This window comes from Monodelphis domestica, chromosome 2 (assembly GCF_027887165.1).
Source record: "Monodelphis domestica isolate mMonDom1 chromosome 2, mMonDom1.pri, whole genome shotgun sequence".
Taxonomy (NCBI): domain Eukaryota; kingdom Metazoa; phylum Chordata; class Mammalia; order Didelphimorphia; family Didelphidae; genus Monodelphis; species Monodelphis domestica.
The window spans coordinates 231,349,625-231,369,628 of record NC_077228.1 but is presented as its reverse complement, the minus strand read 5'-3'; the positions used below and the strand labels follow the sequence as shown (position 1 = coordinate 231,369,628).

Sequence of the window (20,004 nt, the reverse complement as noted above, 5' to 3'; positions counted from 1 at the left end):
GCTTTTTGACCTGACTTGCACTCGTTTTAATGTTGTCTTCTTCATTAGACTGGGAGTTCTGCGATAGCAAGGCCTAGTTTTTGGCCAGGGTATGGGGCCATGACCTTAGCACTTAGCAAAGTAGTAGGTACTTTTATATTAGTCCAAAGTATCACGGACTACATTTACGTTAATATGTTGGCTAAATAAAAAATATAATGAGCAAAATTATTCATACATTTTGCCTTCAACACAGCTTTGAGAGATACAGGACCCCAGGGGTGAGCAGCAAGGATCCCGCGAGGCTGCCCAGTGAGTTAGAACCCCTAAAACCGTAATGCGTAAAGTATATAATACTCTACCCTCTACTTCCTCTGCATCGCCTTGGATGGCAGGGGCATTGTGGGTAACCCCCCCTCCCCCAACCAACGAGACTAAGGCTGATCTGTGGTAGAGCGTCCTCCGCCTGGACGCTTCCGGGAGAGTGGGAGCCTCCGCTGGGTAGGCCAGCGTGTCTCCTTCCGCCCGTGCAGCCGCGTGAGTGACCTTCTTGCGCCCACGGGGATGCTAGCCGCGGCTGCTTGCCCCCTGCGGGGGTCCTGTCTGAGGTTCCGGGCCGCGGCCCTACTCCAGACCAGGTACCCGAACCGAGGGCACGGCCCAGTGGGGTTGGGCCTCCGGGGGCTCGGGGTAAAGTAGAAGCGGAGGCCTGGAGGCGTGAGGCCTCAGGCTGTTCTTTCCCTTGCCGGGCGGAGGGAGGCTTTTCGCGTCCTCGCTATTCTGGAGCCTGTGACTCCTTATTCTGGAGCCCGTAGACTTCCACCTCAGTTTAGACACTCTTCCCATTATGGGATTCGTATCCCGCCTGCACCATGAGGTGGATGAGGCAGGGGCAATTCTTCCTTACACTTGGGAAAAGGAGTGGGGTGTGTGACCCTTTAACCCTCTGACTCATAATCACCCCCCCCTTCTTGGGTCTTGCTACTTCCCAGGGGCTTCTGGCACAGGGGACCAGGGTTCTAGTCTCTGCCAATGTGACCTTGGGTCCCTCACTTACTCTCCAATCCTTAAAAGGAGTTGGGAGATTGAGGGGAAAATTTATCTCATTCATCCTTACAAAACAACTCTGTGAGGTAGGTTTTGTTATTCTCATTTTACAGTTGAGAATACGGAGGCAGATATATTGGTTTATTGCTCAGAGAGACAGAGCCAGTAAATGCCTGTGGCTAGGTTTGAATTCAGGTTTTGACTATGTCTGGCCCAAGGCTCTACTCTTCTAGCACCTGTTCTGTGAAAGGTATTATGCTGATACTTATTGTAATTTTCTGTGCCTCGTTTTTTTTTTCCTTCTGGGAGATTGGACTATCAGGGTGAAAGTTAAGACTTAGGTCTTGGGTCTTAGATGGGGAGTGGGCAGAAATTGCATCTTTATTACAACATAATTTGTTTCCTTTGAAATCCTATACATTTTGGTAATAATTATTAATATTAATAGCAAGCTATTATTTACATGACATTTTTACTTATACATTTCTATTTTATTTTACATTTACAAAGCACTTTGATGTTTTCAAAGAACTTTCCAAATATTTCATTTTCATAAAATAACCCTTGGAAGTAGAGCAATTCCCATTTTTATAGTTGAGGAAACTGAGGCAGAGATTAAGTGACTTTTTGGTATCACACAGCTAGGAAGTATCTGAAGCTGGATTTGAACTCCACCTCAGGTTCAGCACCACCCTGAATATGGATTTTAAACATTGTTCTGAAAAAGGTGAATTTTAGGATTCACCAGACCCTTAGAAGGATCCATGGCACAAAAAGCTATTGGACTCCCAACTTTTAAGATATGTTTATAGCAATATTAGGTTCAAGCCCTGTATACAACTTTCCCTTGCTCACTTGCTGGTTAATGACAGTCTCTTGTTTGAATGTGGTTGGGTGTAGGCTGCCATTTTCAGGTGTTTTAGCTGTGAGGCTAATGAGAAGCAGCTGTCATCGAAGAAGTGAGACCCTGGCTGGAGCCACTCTGGACAATGCCCCCAAGCAGTACCCTCCAAAGATCCAACAGTTAGTACAGGACATTGCTGGCCTTACACTACTGGAAATCTCTGATCTCAACGAGTTACTGAAGGTAATAATAGCTATCGTTATATAATGCTTTAAAAGTTTGCAAAACATTTTCCTTATCTTACTTCATTTTACAATATGAGGTAGTCCTGTGAGGTAGGTTATCCTCTTTTTACAGATGAAGAAACTGAGGTTGAGAAAAGTATGTGACTTTCTCAGGGCTGTACAGCTAGTGAGGATCTGAAGGCAAGATCTGAATTTAGAGGTCTTTCTGATTTCAAATCCAATACTCTATTCACTATGCTATTTAACTGTTCTGCCTTGAGAATGGAGTGAGCCATATGTTGGTTGAGTTGGATATTAAATAAATGTTAAGATAGTGTCTGTTTCAAGACATGAGTGGGAGAATGCTGGGTTTTGGGGAAGTTTTCCCCATCAGTTAATTAGCTTAGAGGATGAAATTTCAGTTGTTAAAACTATTGTTTTTTATATTCCTACAGAAAACACTGAAGATTCAGGATGTTGGGTTGGTGCCTATGGGTGGCATGGTGCCAAGTGCTGCAACGGTAGCCCCTGAGGTATGTTCTGATGCCTTTAAAAAGATTGTCTCTCCCCCTACCCCCTCTGAATATCCTATACCATATTTTACACATCATTTTTGAGTTTTCCCTCCCATTATGTCCAGTGGCCTAGCAGCACTGTACAAAACATACAAAAAATCCTTGTCCCCTGGGTGTTGGTAATAAGTCTTTGCAGAAGTTCTACTTTCTCCCTAGTACCTTCAAACTTTACTTGTTTTGCTTTTCCCTCAACATATTACTTCAATCTTTATTTCTTAACTTCTAACATCTTCTGGTCTGGTGATCCTAGAGTAAAATCCAGTAGACCATAGACTTCCAGGGAGCACTGCTATCTTAAAACAGTAGTTTAGGACATTTCGCAAAGTTATAGAGATGGCCTGAGTTTTCTATAGCACTGCATATATTTGCAGGGGGTTTTGTTGTCATTATTTACTACATTGCATAGTAGAACTTAAGAGGGAGATTTAGGGTATTTATTTTTTTGTGAAAACAAAGATTAGGAAATTATAGCATTATCCCCTCATGTTTATATGTAGGCTGCTATGGAGGAAGAAATTTAGGACTTATTTCTTAAAAAGGGGCAGGAGCAGAAAGGAGACAGTTTGAATCATATAACTTCAGAAAACATGGAGATTTGTTTTTACTGTGATTGGTAAAATAAATTTTTTAAAAGTATTTTTACTATTCCAAAGACTTAAAATGATGAATATATGTGTTCCAAAATCCATATTACACTTAATGGAGAAGCAGTAGAGTCATTCATCTTTTATACTAGAAATCCTAGAATTCTCTGGGTATAAGAATTGGTGGGGTATAAGAGGGGAAGAAGGAAAATGTTGCTTTTTGTAAAAGACATAGTATGTTTGAAACGATCAAGGGAAATTTAAAAAAATTAATGGCATTAAAGGAGTTCAACAGGTTGCAAGACATACTAATGACAGTAGAAAATATAATTTTAAAATCCCATTTACATCATGTGTTTAGGTAGTAAATGAATTTGGAATGTGAAAATTTTATTTCAATCAGTTTTCTTATTCAAAGATTTTTTTTTTCCAATTATATATACTAACCATTTTCAACATGTTTTCTGAAATAGTAAGATCTAAATTGTCTTCCTCTTCCCCAATTTGATCTGGTCTATACATGTATTGTCATGCAAAACATACTTCCATTTTGGTAATTGCTGTAAGAGAATACATATATAAAACCAAAACCCCAAAATAGAACCATAAATAAACTAATGTGGAAAATGGTATGCTTTGGTCTTCATCTGACTCCAGTGGTTCTTTTTCTGGAGGTAGACAGCATTCTTTGTCATAAGTCCTTCAGAATTGTCCGGATCATTTTCTTGCTATGTCTTTCACAGTTGATCACAGTATAATATTGCTGTTACTATGTACAGTGTTCTCTTGTTCTGCTTATTTCACTCTGTAGCAGGTCATGTAGATCTTTCTAACTTTCTGAAATCTTTCCTGTTCGTGCACATAGAACATGCCACAGCTTATTTAGCCATTTCCCAAAATGTTAGACATCCCCTCAATTTCTAATTCTTAGAAATTGAGCTACCACAAAAAGCTGCTATAAATATTTTTGTGTTAGTAGATCCTTTTCCCTTTTTTATGATTTCTTTGGTATAGAGACCTAGTAGTGATCAAAGGATATGCAGAGTTTTATATTCAGAACTGTGATAGAAATAAGATAGCAGGATTATATTCTTCCTATCTGGAAGTCTTAAATGTAGTAAGTCATTATGCTCACTAAATATATAGATTTGTTGCAATTAAATTTCACAGGGTATGTTTTGTAGGATTTGGCAGATTTGTGCTGGAATCCATATGAAAGAATTCTAAGTGGAAAAGAATACCTCCAAATTTTCTTTTTATTAGAAGTAATGATTATGAGTTTACTCTATCAGATTTTAAAGTCTTTTTCAAAATGCCAATTTTAGGGTAAAAACCAGATAATGGCCATTGTAATAGAGATTCTAGAAAAAAGTTTTCCTCTGGTGTGTGTATAAGTAAAGCTCCTTCAAGTCTTAGCCAAAGTCTTATTACCTCCTGCAAGAAACTTCCTACTCCTTTTCACCTTGAGACTATCCTATCTTTTGTACGGGTGGTTTACATGTTATTTCCTCCACTAGACAGAACTGCTTGAGATCAGGGATTGTCTTTTCTCATTCTTTGTGTCCTTAATAACAGTGCCTGGCATGTGGTAGATAACTTAATAAATATTATTTGATTGACAAATAGGAAAATACAGAATCCCATGGGAAAGGGCACAGCCTTCCTAAGTACTTAACTGAAAAGCAAAACATTAGGTTCCATTATGCACTTTATAACTGGCAAAAAATAAAATTTGAGAATGTTACAACTTTGAAACTACAATAGATATAATTTAACTTTTTCTAGAGAGAGAATGGGAATGCCTAATAATTTGTAACGCTTTATGCCCTTTGGGTCACTAACACCATCTTTCAGAATAAATTTTAAGATTTCATAACTCCCAAGGAAAGGAAAGTAATAGAGTAATTGAAAAGGGAAGCAAATGAAATGCTCAACCAGTAAGGCTTTTTTAAAAAAATATGATAGAATGCTATGGAAGAATGGAAAATGCTGATCATGTAAACTGTCAACTCAAACATTTGTGTGATATTTGGACCTTAGTTTCCTTATTGTTAAAAATGGGATATTGAACCAGTTGATTTTCAGTTTGTGGAATGAATGAAAAAAGAGAGCATAATAAGATAGTTGCAAACATTTGTCTTCCTTTTGCCTAGAAAGTCTCTCTCTCTCTATATATATATTACTGCCTGCTGAATTAACATCCATTTTAAGGGCTACCTCCTACATGATTTTATCTTTTCTTAATCTCTCCCAAACTAGCAACCTTTTCCTTTCCTCCTCTCCTGTCAGACTTCACTTAGCATTTTGTTTTTATCTTTTGTGCAATTATGAAATATTGGTTATTAAAAAGTTTGTTTTGACCTGCATTCAGACTCCCTAAATTCTTTCATTGGAAATGGATAGCATTTTTCATCCTAAGACCTTCAGAATTGTCTTGTATTATATTGCTGAGAGTAGCTAAGTCATTCATAATTGATCATCTTTAAAATATTGCTGTTACTGTGTATAAAGTTCTTCCAGTTCTGCTCATTTCATTTTGTATCGGTTCACATATATCTTCCCAAATCTTTCTAAAACCATCCTGCTCATCATTATTTTATACCACAACAGTATTTCATTATGGAGGAACCTAAGACAAATTAGGTCCACTGAAGAAAAGCAGCAATAAAAAGGCATGCTTATGAGCTTGCCTAGGATTTCATGGCAGGGCTGGAGTCTCAAAATAGCAGCTCAAAAATATTGTCTAGCTGTAATCCAAATAAAGACATCTTCTGAAAAGCTTCCTTCATAATAATCCTTGAGCTCTTCATTATTTTGATGACCAAAGAAGCTTTTGTAATGTCATGACCAAATGACCCAGACACTCTTTTCTCTTGATTCCTGTAAACCCCCAAGTTACTGTCAATATTCCTCAACTGCTTGGGTTTGTAGAATAGCCTTAGAAATGTTTTGGGTATAGTCTTTTCATAAACAATATTCTGTGAGAAAGTTATGCCTCTGAAAGGATGTAATACTTAAAACTATATTCTATAAAAATCTTGCTCTTTGGCATAATAAACAGAAGACCTAGCTACAAATCATTATTCTGTGTTTTGCCTGTTCATTCTCTCCAGCCATTCAGGTATTTGCTCTTTCTATCTCTATTTTCTCTCTCTTTCACTTTCACTTGCTTATGAGAAACTGGCTTCCTAATTAAGCTGACTCTCTCTGAGACTGTAATGGTGGATTTTTACCCTAATTACCTGTCCCACACATCTAGTCATTCATCACCTATCACTCAACATTCAATCACTGTCATATACCATAAATTGGTCAGCTGTTCTGCAGTTTCCAATTCTTTGCCACTACAGAAAGAGCTGCTATAAATATTTTGGTACAAATAAGTCCTTTTCCTTTGATCTTTTCTGAGATAACAGTCCTAGTAGTGATATTGTTGGATCAAAGGATATGCATGATTTTATAGCCTTTGCATATAACGGAATTGCTTTCCTGAATGGTTGGATCAGTACACAACTCCACCAATAATACTTTGGTTTCCTAATTATCCTTAAGTTAAAAAAAATATATCTCTTAAATTTTGTCATCAATTTCAGCCCAATTTTATGGTCTCCATATTTTTTTTGATCTTGTCATCCAGTACACACTATATGACAAGCTAGTATACACTAGCTATGCCTTTCTCTAATCTTTTGGTACCGCTACTGGTTGAAGGACCTGGGTATGTTTAGACTGATGAAGATTCAAGATAAACACGATGAGTGTCATATAAAAGGGAGTAGATTGTTCTGTTTTGTTCCAAAGGGCAGAACCAGGAGTAATAGGTAGACATTGCCAAGAGGCCAATTTGGTTTGATGTCAGATTATACATCCCAACAATCAGATTCCTTCCAATCCTCCCCACCCCCAAGCAGATTGGGCTTTGAGAAATGTTGGTGTGTCCCCACCACAGAAGTCAAGGAGAGGCTGGATGATCACTTACACAATGGATAGAATGGTGGACCAGGAGTCAGGAAAACCTGGATTTAAAATCCAACCTCAGGCACTTAATACCACGTGACCCTGGGCAAGTCATTTAACTACCATCTGCCTTGTAAAAAAAAAAACAACCTCTATCTGTAAAATGAGGATGATAATAGTGCCTATCTCACAGGCTTTATTACAAGGATGAAATGAAAATTTGTAATGTGCTTCATATAATGCCTGGCACATAGTAAATAATATATAAATATTACCTATAACTACTACTTCTTGGTTGTGTTCTAGTACAGATTCCTTTAGAGTATTAGTTGGAGTCAGTGGCTGCTATGGTCCCTTCCTCTCTCAACCATGTCTTCTCTAAACACACTCTCTTTCCCTCTCCCTCCCCTTAGCACACAGAATGCTCTGGTTATAGTAGCACTCACATTTCAGCTCTGCTCTTCAGTGGCTATATGATTTGGGGGGAACTCTTCATGGACTGTTTGCCCAGATGTAGAATGAGTTGGTTGAACTAGATCAGTGGTATCCAACTCAAATAGAAAACCATACTTAAGGATCCTTTCAGATTGCTTATTAACTGAGTTTTAAAACATAATATGATCTCTATTAATTTTGATTAATTTTGTTTAGTATTTCCCAATTTTACATATATGTATATTGTTTTATTTTTTAATTTAAAAAAACCCTCTACATTCCATCTTAGAATCAATACTGTGTATTGGTGCCAAGGCAGAAGAGAGCAGTAAGGGCTACTCAATGGGAGTAAAATGACTTGACCAAGGTCACACAATTAAGAAGTATCTGAGGTCACATTTGAACCCAAGACCCTCTGTCTCTAGGCCTGGCTTTCAATTCACTGCGTCACCTACCTGCCTCTTCCCAATAACATTATAATGTGGTACTAGCTGTACTAGGGAAGGGTGTGGACTACAGGGGGCCAGAAGGTGTGACTGACACCTTTGAACTAGATAACTTAGGTCTCTTCTAACTTTAAATCTGTGATTCTGCTAGGGAGACTATGGCATATGTGCAAACAAAAAGAATGACATTTATATACACTAAAGTTTACAATGCACTTTATATGTATGATTTCATTTGAGCTACACATCAATTGCTATCAGAATTTGATAAAAAGAAAATGCAACCCAGTGACGTCAAAGGTCTTGCTTGTAGTCATACAGATACTATGTGTCTGAGGAAGGATTTGAACCTAGATTTTTGGCTCCAGTTTAGGCATCCTATTAGTCCATCTTGTCTGTCTCTTTAAAAATTTTATTTGTGTTGTCAGTTTAACAAACATGAATCTTTTAATACACAAAGAACAGAAAAGGGGATTATATATGTGCCACACTGATTTTCTTCCTTTTTTTGTTTTTGCATCACCAACTAATATTTCTTTCTATAAGAGGCCCTGCTTCATAACCAATAAGTGTACTTGAGTAAAACAACATTTTTGCTATGCCTAAAAATGTTTCATTCCTTACCTTTAGTCCATTATCTTTATACCAAGCAATTAAAAATAATTATGTTTGGGGACAGCTGGGTAGCTCAGTGGATTGAGAGCCAGGTAGAGATGGGAGGTCCTAGGTTCAAATATGGCCTCAGAAACTTCCTAGCTGTATGGTCCTGAGCAAGTCACTTAACCCCCTAGCCTAGCCCATACCACTCTTCTGCCTTGGAACCAATGCATAGTATTGATTCTAAGGTGGAAGGCAAGGATTTTTTAAAAAATTATGTTGATCTTAGCTCTGAAGTCCTTTCTTTGTTTCTCTCCTTTTCTCTTTCTTTCTCCCTCCCTCTTTTTTTGTTTTCTTCTCAATGACATGAAAGACTATAACCTTTCTGCCAAACATTGATCAAAGCTTTGAAGTTGTCTTTTTTTTTTGCAGTTTCCCTCTTATTTTATTCTCAATTAAATGTAAAAGAAAAATTTTAACATTCATTTAAAAAATTTTTGAGTTTAATATTCTCTTCCCTCCTTGAGAAGGCGAGCTGTTTGATATGGATTGGCCATATTGGAAAAAGGAAAATAGATTTTAAAAAGTATGCTTCAATTTCTTTCTCTGGAGGTGGATAGTGTGCTCATCATAAGTTCTTAGGAGTTGACTTGGATCATTGTATTGCTGAGAGTCCTATAATAATGTCACAATAAGTCATTCACAGTTAATCATACAGGTTTGCTCTTCTGCTTCTGCTCACTTTACTTTGCATCAGTTCATGAAAGTCTTTCCAGGTTTTTCTGAAACCATCTTCATTAGTTCATATAGCATAATAGTATTCTATCACAATCATATGACATAACTTGTTCAGCTAGTCCCTAATTAATGGGCATCCCCTTGATTTCCAGTTCTTTGCCAGCACAAAAAGAATTGCTATAAATATTTTTGTACAAATAGGTCTTTTTTTTTTTTAATTTCTTTGGAGGTACAAACCTAGTAGTGATATTATCAGGCCAAAGACCAAATACAACCCAAAGCAGTTTTATTGCCTTTTGAGTATAGTTCCAAATTGCTCTCCATAATGATTGGATCAGTTCACAATTTCACCCATAGTGCATTAGAGTCCCTATTTTTTCCCACATCCCCTCCCAATTTTCCTTTTCTGTCATATATTAACCAATATGATAGGTGTTTTAATTTGCACTTATCTAATCACTAGTAATTTAAAGTATTTTTTCATGCAACTAGGTAGCTTTGATTTTTCTTCTAAAAACTGCCTATTCATATCCTTTGGCAATTTTTCAATTGGAGAATGATTCTTATTCATATAAATTTGACCCAGTTCTCTATATATTTGAGAAATGAGACTTTTATCAGAAAAACTTATAAGTAAAAATCTTTTTCCGTTTTCTTGTTTTCCTTCTAATCTTGGCAACGTTGGTTTGTTTGTGCAAACTCTTTTTAATTTAATGTAATCGGAATAATCCTATTTAAGTAATCCTTTGATAGTTTCTTCATAGGTTTGTAAATTTGTTTAGATAGCATGTTAGTATCAAACATTAATTTGTTTATATTGTGACAGGCCAATCCTGAACAGTTAACATTTGTCCAATTATTTAAGTCTTTATTTTTGTAAAGAGTGTTTTGTAACTGTATTCATTTAAGACTTAGACGTACCTTGGCAGGTGAATTTGCCCATTTTCATATTTTGTAGTTATACTGAATGGGATTTCTCTTTCTCCTCTTTCTGAGTTTTGCTAGTACAGTGGCTGGTTATTTTATATTCTGCTACTCTGTTGAAGTTGTTTCATTTAATTTTACTTGAATTTATAATCTTCTCTAAACCATATTATTAAACAGTGATAATTGTTTCTTTTCCTGTGCTTATTCATGCAATTTCTTTTTTATTATTTTATTGCAAAGGTAGCATGTCTAGAACTGTTTCAAATGGTAGTAACAATGGACAGCTTTGCTTTACATCCGATCTTATTGGAAAAGTAAAATAGCTAAACCTTCATTGAGTTCTTTATTTCTGTATATTATACATAATAGTATAATAACTGGTATTTACAGAATTATTTGTGTGTGTGTGTATTATCTCATTTGATCCTGAGTGGAGAGGTATCAGGGCAATAAATTTACCTGATGGCTATCTGATTTCCCTTTTAAAGTTAGACAGTAGAGCAAGGGGATCAGACATTGGGTATGTCTGTCTTCATCTGTCTTCTTCCTCCTCTCATTCTAGGCAGCAGAAGAGGAAGAGGTACCCAAGCAGAAGGAACGGACACATTTCACTGTTCGGCTGACAGAAGCTAAGCCTGTGGATAAAGTGAAACTAATCAAGGAAGTAAAGAATTACATCCAAGGCATAAACCTTGTCCAGGTACAGAGTTCTTGTCCTAAGGACACACAGCTTTCTGCTTTCTTTCTGCTTAATGGTTTCCAAGTTGAGAGATTCTCTGTCCTCTTCTTTTCCCCACCCACCTCCCATCTTTCTCCTAGAGTCATGATCATAATGCTTCAGGCTTCATCTGGAGCCAAAGACCAGACTTCTTATAATGATTTTTTAGGGTTCTAATTTTCCCCTTTTCTTCATTTCAGGCAAAGAAGCTGGTAGAGTCCCTGCCTCAGGAAATCAAAGCCAATGTTGCCAAATCAGAAGCAGAGAAGATTAAAGTGGCTTTGGAAGCAGCTGGAGGCACTGTGGTTTTGGAATAGAAATTTGGGGTTCTAAAAGACTTGTGCAAAGTGGGGCTTACTCCAGTCCAGTCTGACCACTCAGGCAATAGCCCCGTTTGGATTGCTGCCTGTGGACCTGAACAGATGTGCTTAAAACGGTGTGGGTAGTTGAGTGAAAACATTCTCAGCTTTTCAGGAGACTCTATTCTGGGAGGGAAGGGAAGGCCCATCTGTCCCAGGCCCTTTTAAAAGGCTGCTGTGAAGAAGGACTCTGTGAAACATATGAGTGGGGAGCAAATTTGTTCAAACAGTAGTCTAAAAGAAAAATATATCATTGCCAAGGCTTCCAGTGTATGCTTCCAGTTGTGTGCTGAAGACCAAGCAGTCAAGAATTGGTACCGTAGTTTTTTAACTATCAAAGGTGGATGTTGGGGGAGGAGGATAATACAGGCCTGTAGAGTGGTCTGGGCTCTAAGTCAGTTTGCCTGTCCTCTTCATTGTGGTGCCAGTTTTACACTATTTCTCAAGTCCTGAAGGAAAGGTATTTCCTTCATTATTATTTTCACCATCTCTCTGTGCTGTCTGTGGTATAGTACCTTATTTTATGATAGGTATTATTGGTTGAGAAAAAGAAATCTGAAGATATTCTCCATCCTCTCAAGCAAGCTAGTATTTTAGTTGAAGAAACAGTACATCCACATAGATATATAACAGTACAAGGTATCACAGGAAATGGGACAGACAAATGCTATAAGACTTTAGAAAGTTTGATCACCCAGAGTATAGGGGAAGGCTGTGTGGGAAAGACATGGTTCAAGATAGACCCTAGGGGCAGCTAGGTGGCTCAGTGAATAGAGAGCCAGGCCTGGAGATGGGAGGTCATGGGTTCAAATCTGGCCGCAAAAGACTTCCTTGCTATGAGACTGGGCAAGTCACTTAACAGCAGTTGCCTACGTAGCCCTTATTGCTCTTCTGCCTTAAAACCTATATGTACAGTATGTATTCTAAGGCAAAAAATAAGTTTAAAAAAACCCTGAAGGAAGAGAAGATATTTCAAGTGGGAAGAGTGGTGAGGGCAAAGGCATAAGTACAAAAGTGCTCTAGATCCATTTAGGAAAAAGTAAGTAGATTAGATTGGCTGGGCAGTTATATATATAAGGCAATTAAGGAAAGGTTTTGGGAGGCCTTGAATTCTACGCTAAAGAGGAGTTTGGGCTTTTAATTCACCCACAAATGGCACTATTTGAGGAAATGGAAGTAGATGCAACATTTGGAAGCTAATAAAGTTGGTTTTGTCCTTGGAAACTGAGCAAGTTTTATAACTACTTAACTCTAGAGATGAGCTCCTATATAGGGATTCTGTAGTAATCTCATAAGGGACTAGGATCTGTTTGTGCCATAGTAATTTATCCAGAATAGCCACTGCTGCCCAGCTTTAAAAACTGGGGCATACACCTTGCAAGGCAGCCTGGGAAGTACAGCAGACAAGTACTACTACAGGAGTTAGGAAATCACCTGGAGTGGAGTCTTCAGAAAAGAGAAAGCATATCATCTATAGCTTCCATTCTCAGGGCCTTATATCTGGGGTCTTGCCCAGTCTTTCCCCCCCCTGATTTCATCTCGGTAGTTACTGAAGAGTTAATGATTTGCCTAGCTAGGCTGGGGTTTTCTGACCACTCCCAGAGTTTTCTTGTTTGCTCTCTGAGGTGTGACAGTGTCCTTGCAAGATGATTGCCCAGCACAGTGTTGAAGCCAGCTATTCTATGGTAAGTATTCCCTGAGCTGTTTATCCTTAGAAACAGAGATAAAAGCATAAAAATCAATACTTGAATGGAAGGCTCATGTCCAAACCTCAAGCTATTCTATATGCTCTGATCCCAACTAGTTATAACTTTCCCAAATTCTGTTCCTAGTAATGGGAGCAATGAGGTTTTGCCATTTTTACTTTTAGCCCTGGAAGAGGGTGAATGTACTATTCAATCTCAGTTTTAAGGCACTTCTAACCTGAACAGGAATCCCATCTACCAAATACTAAGAAGTGGTTGTTCAGCTTTTGTTTAAATGCTGGACAGGAATCCATTACTTGCAGTTCATTTTTCTTTTGGTTAATATATAGTTGAGATTTTTCCTTAAGTCAAACCTAAATCTTAACAGCTTTAAACCCTTCTACTTCTGGTTTTCCGCTCATGTCAGGCAAAGTAAATCTAATTTCTCATTCAAGTGACAGACCTTCAGATATTGAACATCAGCTTTCTTGTACCCACTCAGCCACCTGTCTTGATGTTTTCTAGTATTTAAGTTAAACATCCCCAGTTACTGCAGCTGATCCTTATATCCCATGATTTTGAGCAGCATTTTGGTTGCTTACCTCCAGACTGTCTTCAGTTTCTTTCTAAAATGTGCCCATGACTGAACACAGAGGCAGGCCTGGGTGGAAGTAAGGCACCCCACAGCCAATGATGGGTCCTTTCATGTAGCATAAAATAACATTAGCTTTTTTGGCTGTCATGCCATATTTAAGGAGCTTGCCCTTTATTCAAACCTTCATCTTTTCCATCCAGACTTCCTACTTTGTACTTGTGAAATTTGTTTTTTTTAATCCAAGTATAAGAATTTATCCCTATTAAATTTCATTTTTTACTAGATTTGGCTCAATATTCTAGACTTTGGAGATCTTGGATCCTGACTCATCTAGTTATATGTCCTCTTCAGATTTGAAAAACTTGGCATATATGCTTTTATATAAGTTAAATCACACAGGGCCACAGATCCCAAAGGGATCTCAGTTAGACACCTTACAAGTTTACATCAAACTGTTAATGAGAACTTTCTGGATCCAGTTATTCAACTTCTTAATCTGGCTTTTTATTACCTATCTCATGTAATCATCATTTCTTCAAGGATTGTGTGATTGTGTTTTGTCAAATGCTTTGTTAGAATGTGGGTAAACCATATTGTATTCCCTTGTTCTGTATTTTGAAAAAGGGAAACAAGGCTGGTCTAGTGAAACCTGTTTTGGATGATGCCATGCTAGAACAGCCTTCCTTTCTTTTAAGTGTTCGCTAACTATCCTTATAAAAATATATCCTGTAATTTTAACAGGAATCAAAGTAAAGTTCCCTGACCCATATCTTTACTGACTCAATTCCAGGCTTTTTTTTTTTCCATCAAGGCATTTGACCTTCAGTCCACTGGCACACTTTTATATCTCTAAACTCACTTTACTTATGAACTCTATTGTTGCTATTTTCATTACATACTTAATAGAGAAAATAGCCTAAATGTGAATTGAACTGCTTTCATTTTTCCATCTGTTAAGGTCCCATCTAACTCAGTAGCAGGCATGTACTTCCTCTTTTCCCTGAGCTTCAAGACCAGCCCTTTTTGTTCAATGGGGCCTATTTCCAACCTGCTGAATTTTTTATTGAATCTGAATCCTAGTTTCCAGCCCCATTAACTGGTCTTCTCAACACTTGTCATTTGCAGATCTATGAAAGCATTCCTACTATGTCAAGAAGCTTGATAATAAATGGAAAGAGATCTGGAATTGGTTAGAGTTAAGAGACTGGCTTCATTTGCTGACTCCAAGCTAGATATGTGACATCAATGTCAGTTAATTCCTCTGAGCCTTAATTATTCTCTTCTACAAAATTGAGAGAGACCATAACATTAGCCCCATCTACCTTACTTGCATGATAGTTGTGAGGAAAGTATTGAACAAGATAAGACTAAGGATGGGGACCTGGAACACTCATTTGAAACATCTATTTAAAATAGTGCCTACTTCATATTTCTGTCATTTGGAGGGTAAGATTCAGTTTATTCTGAGCCTTAGCCTTATTGACATTATTTATACAAGTCCAGGCTTCTATGTTTTGTTCTTAGTAATAGTTACTCTTTTCGACTTTACTATGTGTTCTTAAATCTTATTTCATCAGAGAGATAATCCTCAATGGTTCCTTTACCTTTACCTAGATCTTACCCGTATCTCCTTGCCCTCATTTGTGATTAGTATAGTTTTGTTATTTTTTGAGAGCCTCCATCCTCCTTGAGACATTTTGAACGTGTCTGATCATGGGATCATGCCTGTCTTCTCTCTGAACTTCATCATTTATACTCTTCATATTGCCAACAGGTGTACACATACGTCAATGAAAATAGTATGAGTATACGGAGGAAATGTGTATACCATATTAGTTGCAAAAGGTGTGATGTTTTTCCCCCAATATGTACCTTTGAAAGTGGCATTTGCACTATATTTGAGCACTTCCAACTTTGAAACCATAAGCTGTGTATTGTGCACCTCAGCATCCATAAAAAGGATGGCTATTTCCTGGGGCAGATGGAAATGCTGACCAAATGTCTGTTTATTTTGATATTCTGTCAAATGACACCATTAATACTAAAGGCACCAAATCCATGTTGATTAAAACTACTGGAAATAAATGAGAAAACTAGAATGACCCTAATGCTTGCAGTCACAGATGACAGGTGAAAACTGACTCCTTACATAATTTTAAGGTGTAAAACATTACCTAAAGGAAAGTTACCATCAGGAATGATCTTTCGCATGCAGGAAAAGGGATGGATGAAAAACTTGTGTTAGATTGGTTGAATGTGGTCTGGAGTAGGTGTCCAGGTGCAGAATGCTCATACTCAACATGTCCAAGTGTCGTGTGACTGAAATGTGAAGAAAAGAATTGCTGAAATGTGCGCAGAGGGATCTACCTAGTTATTTGACTGTAGCAAAAACTTTGAATATAAAGTGCCTGCTAATGTACTTTACCAGTTAAGAGAAGGTTGTAATTTAAAAGGAGAAAATAAAATGGGTGTTTTCTCTTTCTGAGTTACCCTTCAGAATACTTGGGGTCATATTATATTTGGGCTAATACGGTATACTCGGTGTATGTGTATGTGGTATATATGTGTATACTTTATATAGGATGTGTATAAGCATACACATCTATGTACATGCATGTACTGTAAGAATTGTTTCCAACTTGTATCCCGGCTTCCTAAGGAGTTTCCCAGAATAGACATGGGCAGTGATGTTGGGCAGCTGGTTTAGCCAAATAAAAAGTTGATTTTTGTACACATACATTTCACTTCCTCACTATCTTTGAATAATCAGCTGGATAGAACAAAGTAGAACCAGCCCATTTCTTCCTGGTCTTCAGTCTTCTCTAGAACAAGGATGGGATGATTTCTCATGATTCCTTCTATATTTGATATGGACTAGTTTTATGATTGATATGACTGATAGAGAATAAGTCTGTGACTTTGGGCAAGGCACTTAATTATTCAGTTTTCTAAGTAGCTCTGTGTTGCAAAGTAGGCACCAGTTTGCCTAGATGTAAAGAGTTTCATTACCTGGGAATTCCTTATCCTTATTCCCCATGATTCCTAATTATCAGAGTACAGATCTAGAGTTTAAAGTATCCTAGAAGAAATTATCTGGTTACCTAATCACAGAATATACTTCTAATGATTATCTAATCCTTGCAAATGAGGGAATTAACCAAGAAAAGTTTAGTGAGTTCGTCAACACTACACAGTTGGAACTATTAACCAGTCCACTACTACCACCACCACCACTTCCTCAGACAAGCTTGCCTCATTTAAAAAAGTGGACATTGAGACTCAGAATTAATATGAATTGTCTATAGTCATGCAGTATTTTTAAGTGCTCAGAAATTATATGCCTCATGCACCTTGTGGTAAATTAACTGCTATGAAGCTTAGTCCCTTAAGTAGAGAATTCTGCCTTAATGACAAGCACTGCTGTTTGATATTCTCCTGGCCTCAACCTTATTTAATCCAGTCACATATTCAGAAAATCTCATTTGAACTGCTGAAAATGATGAGGACCTAAAGAAGATTTGAATATTTGTTTTTTAAATTTTATTTTAAATAAATTTTTCCTTGGGGATAATAAGTCTTAATACCCTGTTCTTTATTTGGTTATGAGAGGTTAGCCTGAACTCTGATCAGAATCCACACCCATACTTTCACCCTTCAGTGAGGGGATGCCTTCTGGTGAAATGGCTAAATTTTGCTACTGACCTAGCTTATAGCTTTCCTAATAAGAAAGATATAATAAATAAATTAGTAAATAAATTGGCAGTACTGAAAGTCAACCCTAAACTCTATGGAGATAAATTTAGCTAAAATCTAGATTTAAGTTATTTACATAGCTATACTCAGATTTCTAGAAATAACAGGTTTAAAAAATACCGAGATCCCCTAATAACCTGAGGAGGATGAGAGGCCTTATAGAGGAGGAGGCATTGGAGTTGGGTTCAGAAGAATAGCAACTTAAAAGGTTCTTCAGTTACTCCAGGCTAGGTAGGGATGTCAGTTTGTCTTTATTGGCAGTATATAATGACTTGGTACATTTAACTGTGTACTTGGTGGGAGCTGAGGAGGCAGCATCCCAGAGCATAGGCGCCTGCTTCTTATTTCTAGTCTCGCTATCAAGGGAACCTAAACTGTTTCAGCTGCTTGTGGCTTAGCCTGTGACTATGATTAGTGAAGAGTTTTCTTATAAAGGAGCTGCCAAAAGACAACCTTGGCAGCCACAGCCCTGTTCATGGTCCCAGTCACAGCAGTAAGCTGCATTTCCTAGTACATCCTGGTAACATCTTAGACTTAAATTCAATGTGATATTCTCAAGATCTAGGACTTTTCTGAATTCTGTGGAATCCTTATAATTTCGTGCTTACAATTTAGTAATGTTAGAGGTGATGAAATGAGCAAGGCAGAAGCAAATTCGGGCAAAGCTGTGGATGTGCATTGTGCACACACAGGAAGGGAAAGTAATCTTCTGGGGTCAGTTGAGGTTCTGTCTGAGGTGTAACCTTACTGGAAATTGAAGGGAGAAAAGAGAAAGAAAAGAAATACTGTCCAAATGAGGCCTTCTGTGATGGAATAATAAAGAATCACTGAAAATCTAGTACAAGAATTGATCATTTTGTTGGTGTGATTCATTCCCTCTAGGCAAAACCTCTTAAGGGACATTACCAAGAATTGACCTAAATTTGCTACCCCATAGCCTGTTGATCACCTGGTGATAAACTTCTTCCAACTTAGCCAGAACAGGAACATCACTGGCCTGTATTTGAAGTTTTTGTAGCCAGGATGGGCTACTGCCCAAGCATCCTTCTAGAATTCATCCTCCACCACCTCATTGCCACAATGAGGCAATGGAGAAGGATCATAGATTTGGCACTGGAAGGAATCGGGTATTATCTAGTCTATGCTCACTCTACAGATGAAGAAACAGGCCCAGAGAGTGAACTAAACTGCCCAACATTGTACAGATAGCTAGTACAGCTGGATGAGAACTTAGAGACTGGCAACTGCTCTCCTCCTAACCCTAAAAGATTAGTAAAAAAAAGGATTTGCAAATGAGTAAACTGAGGTTAAATTTAGGCCTTAGGAAAGTCTTGTCGATCATCTAGTCCAGTCTCTTCATTTCAGCTGAGGAAAGTTATAGAGAATGAAGTAAAACCTAAAATTATTAAGTATATTGAGCTCTAAGTCATACCTACTGACTGGATCTGTGGAAAGTGTGACAAGTTTTTCTCAAAACCATATTGTCAGAGCCCAGAAAGGATCATTAATCCAATTACCTAGTTACAAGTAATTCACCCAAAACCATAGAGAGTGACAGGGCTAGGATTTGAATTGTCCTTCCAAAGCTCCTTCCACACAGCATTCGAGTTGCTTTTCAAAGATTTGTTTTTCCTGTGCAAGGGTGTTTTACACGGCCCATTTAAACCAACACCTTTTGATAATGGGGGCCAACTTCACAGAATTTAGAGCTGGAAAAGCTCTATATCTGGAGTCTGTCCAAACTGCTAACAGGTGATTAAACAAGGTTCCAAGATATAGGAATCGTAAGGCTGACATCAGGGAAGATGGGCTAAGGTTTGGTCCTTAGATGTGGGCCCCTTTGAGCTCCACCACTATAATTAAGAAGAATTTATTAAGCACCTACCAATGTACACTGAGCTAAACACAGAGGATAATAAAGCCAAAGACAAGCCCCTGTCCTTGAGCTCACGACCAGGTGTTTTCGCGCATGTTGCTCGGTGGTTCAGTCGTGTCCTCCTCTTCATGGCCTCCCCTGGACCACGGCACGCCAATATACTGGGGCGGTTTGCCATTGGCTGCTTTAGTGGAAACAGATTTAAGTGAATGGCTCAGGGTCACACCGCTAGTAAGCGTCTGAACTTGGGTCTTCTGGTCTCTAAGTCCAGCACTCTCTCCAAGGAGCCACGAATTATCAATGTTTATTGAATTGAACTGAATCTAATGAGGGAGACTACGCGCCAAGGCGATACTTACGGAGGAGGAAGCCTCGGAAGGAAGGCAGGACTGGGAAGGGGCTGGAAAAACAAACCCTCAGGCTCCCCCGGCGCGGAGCCGCAAGCCCAGAGACCGCCAGCCCCAAGAAGGATGCACCGGGATAACCTGGGTTCACTTCCAACCACAGGAGGAAGGTTCGGGGTGGGATAGCCGGGATCCCTAGGCGCGCAGCCGCAGCGTATGTTCCGGCGCAGTGCCCTTGACCGTGGCCGCGGGCCCCTCCTCCCCGTTCCCCAGGGCCGGGAGGCGCTGCCGCGGCCCCTTTAAGGCGTGCCCAAGCCTTGC

General features: G+C 38.4%; 1 protein-coding gene across 1 annotated transcript; it reads left to right on the top strand.

Moving 5' to 3' along the window:
- Positions 1-411: 411 nt before the first annotated feature.
- On the top strand, positions 412-16,447 carry MRPL12 (mitochondrial ribosomal protein L12). The gene is made up of 5 exons (XM_007482861.3): positions 412-617; positions 1,927-2,113; positions 2,550-2,627; positions 10,916-11,053; positions 11,272-16,447. Exons 1-5 carry the CDS (start codon positions 544-546, stop codon positions 11,386-11,388), a joined length of 594 nt encoding a protein of 197 aa, XP_007482923.1. The 5' UTR covers positions 412-543; the 3' UTR covers positions 11,389-16,447.
- The last annotated feature ends 3,557 nt before the right edge of the window (positions 16,448-20,004 follow it).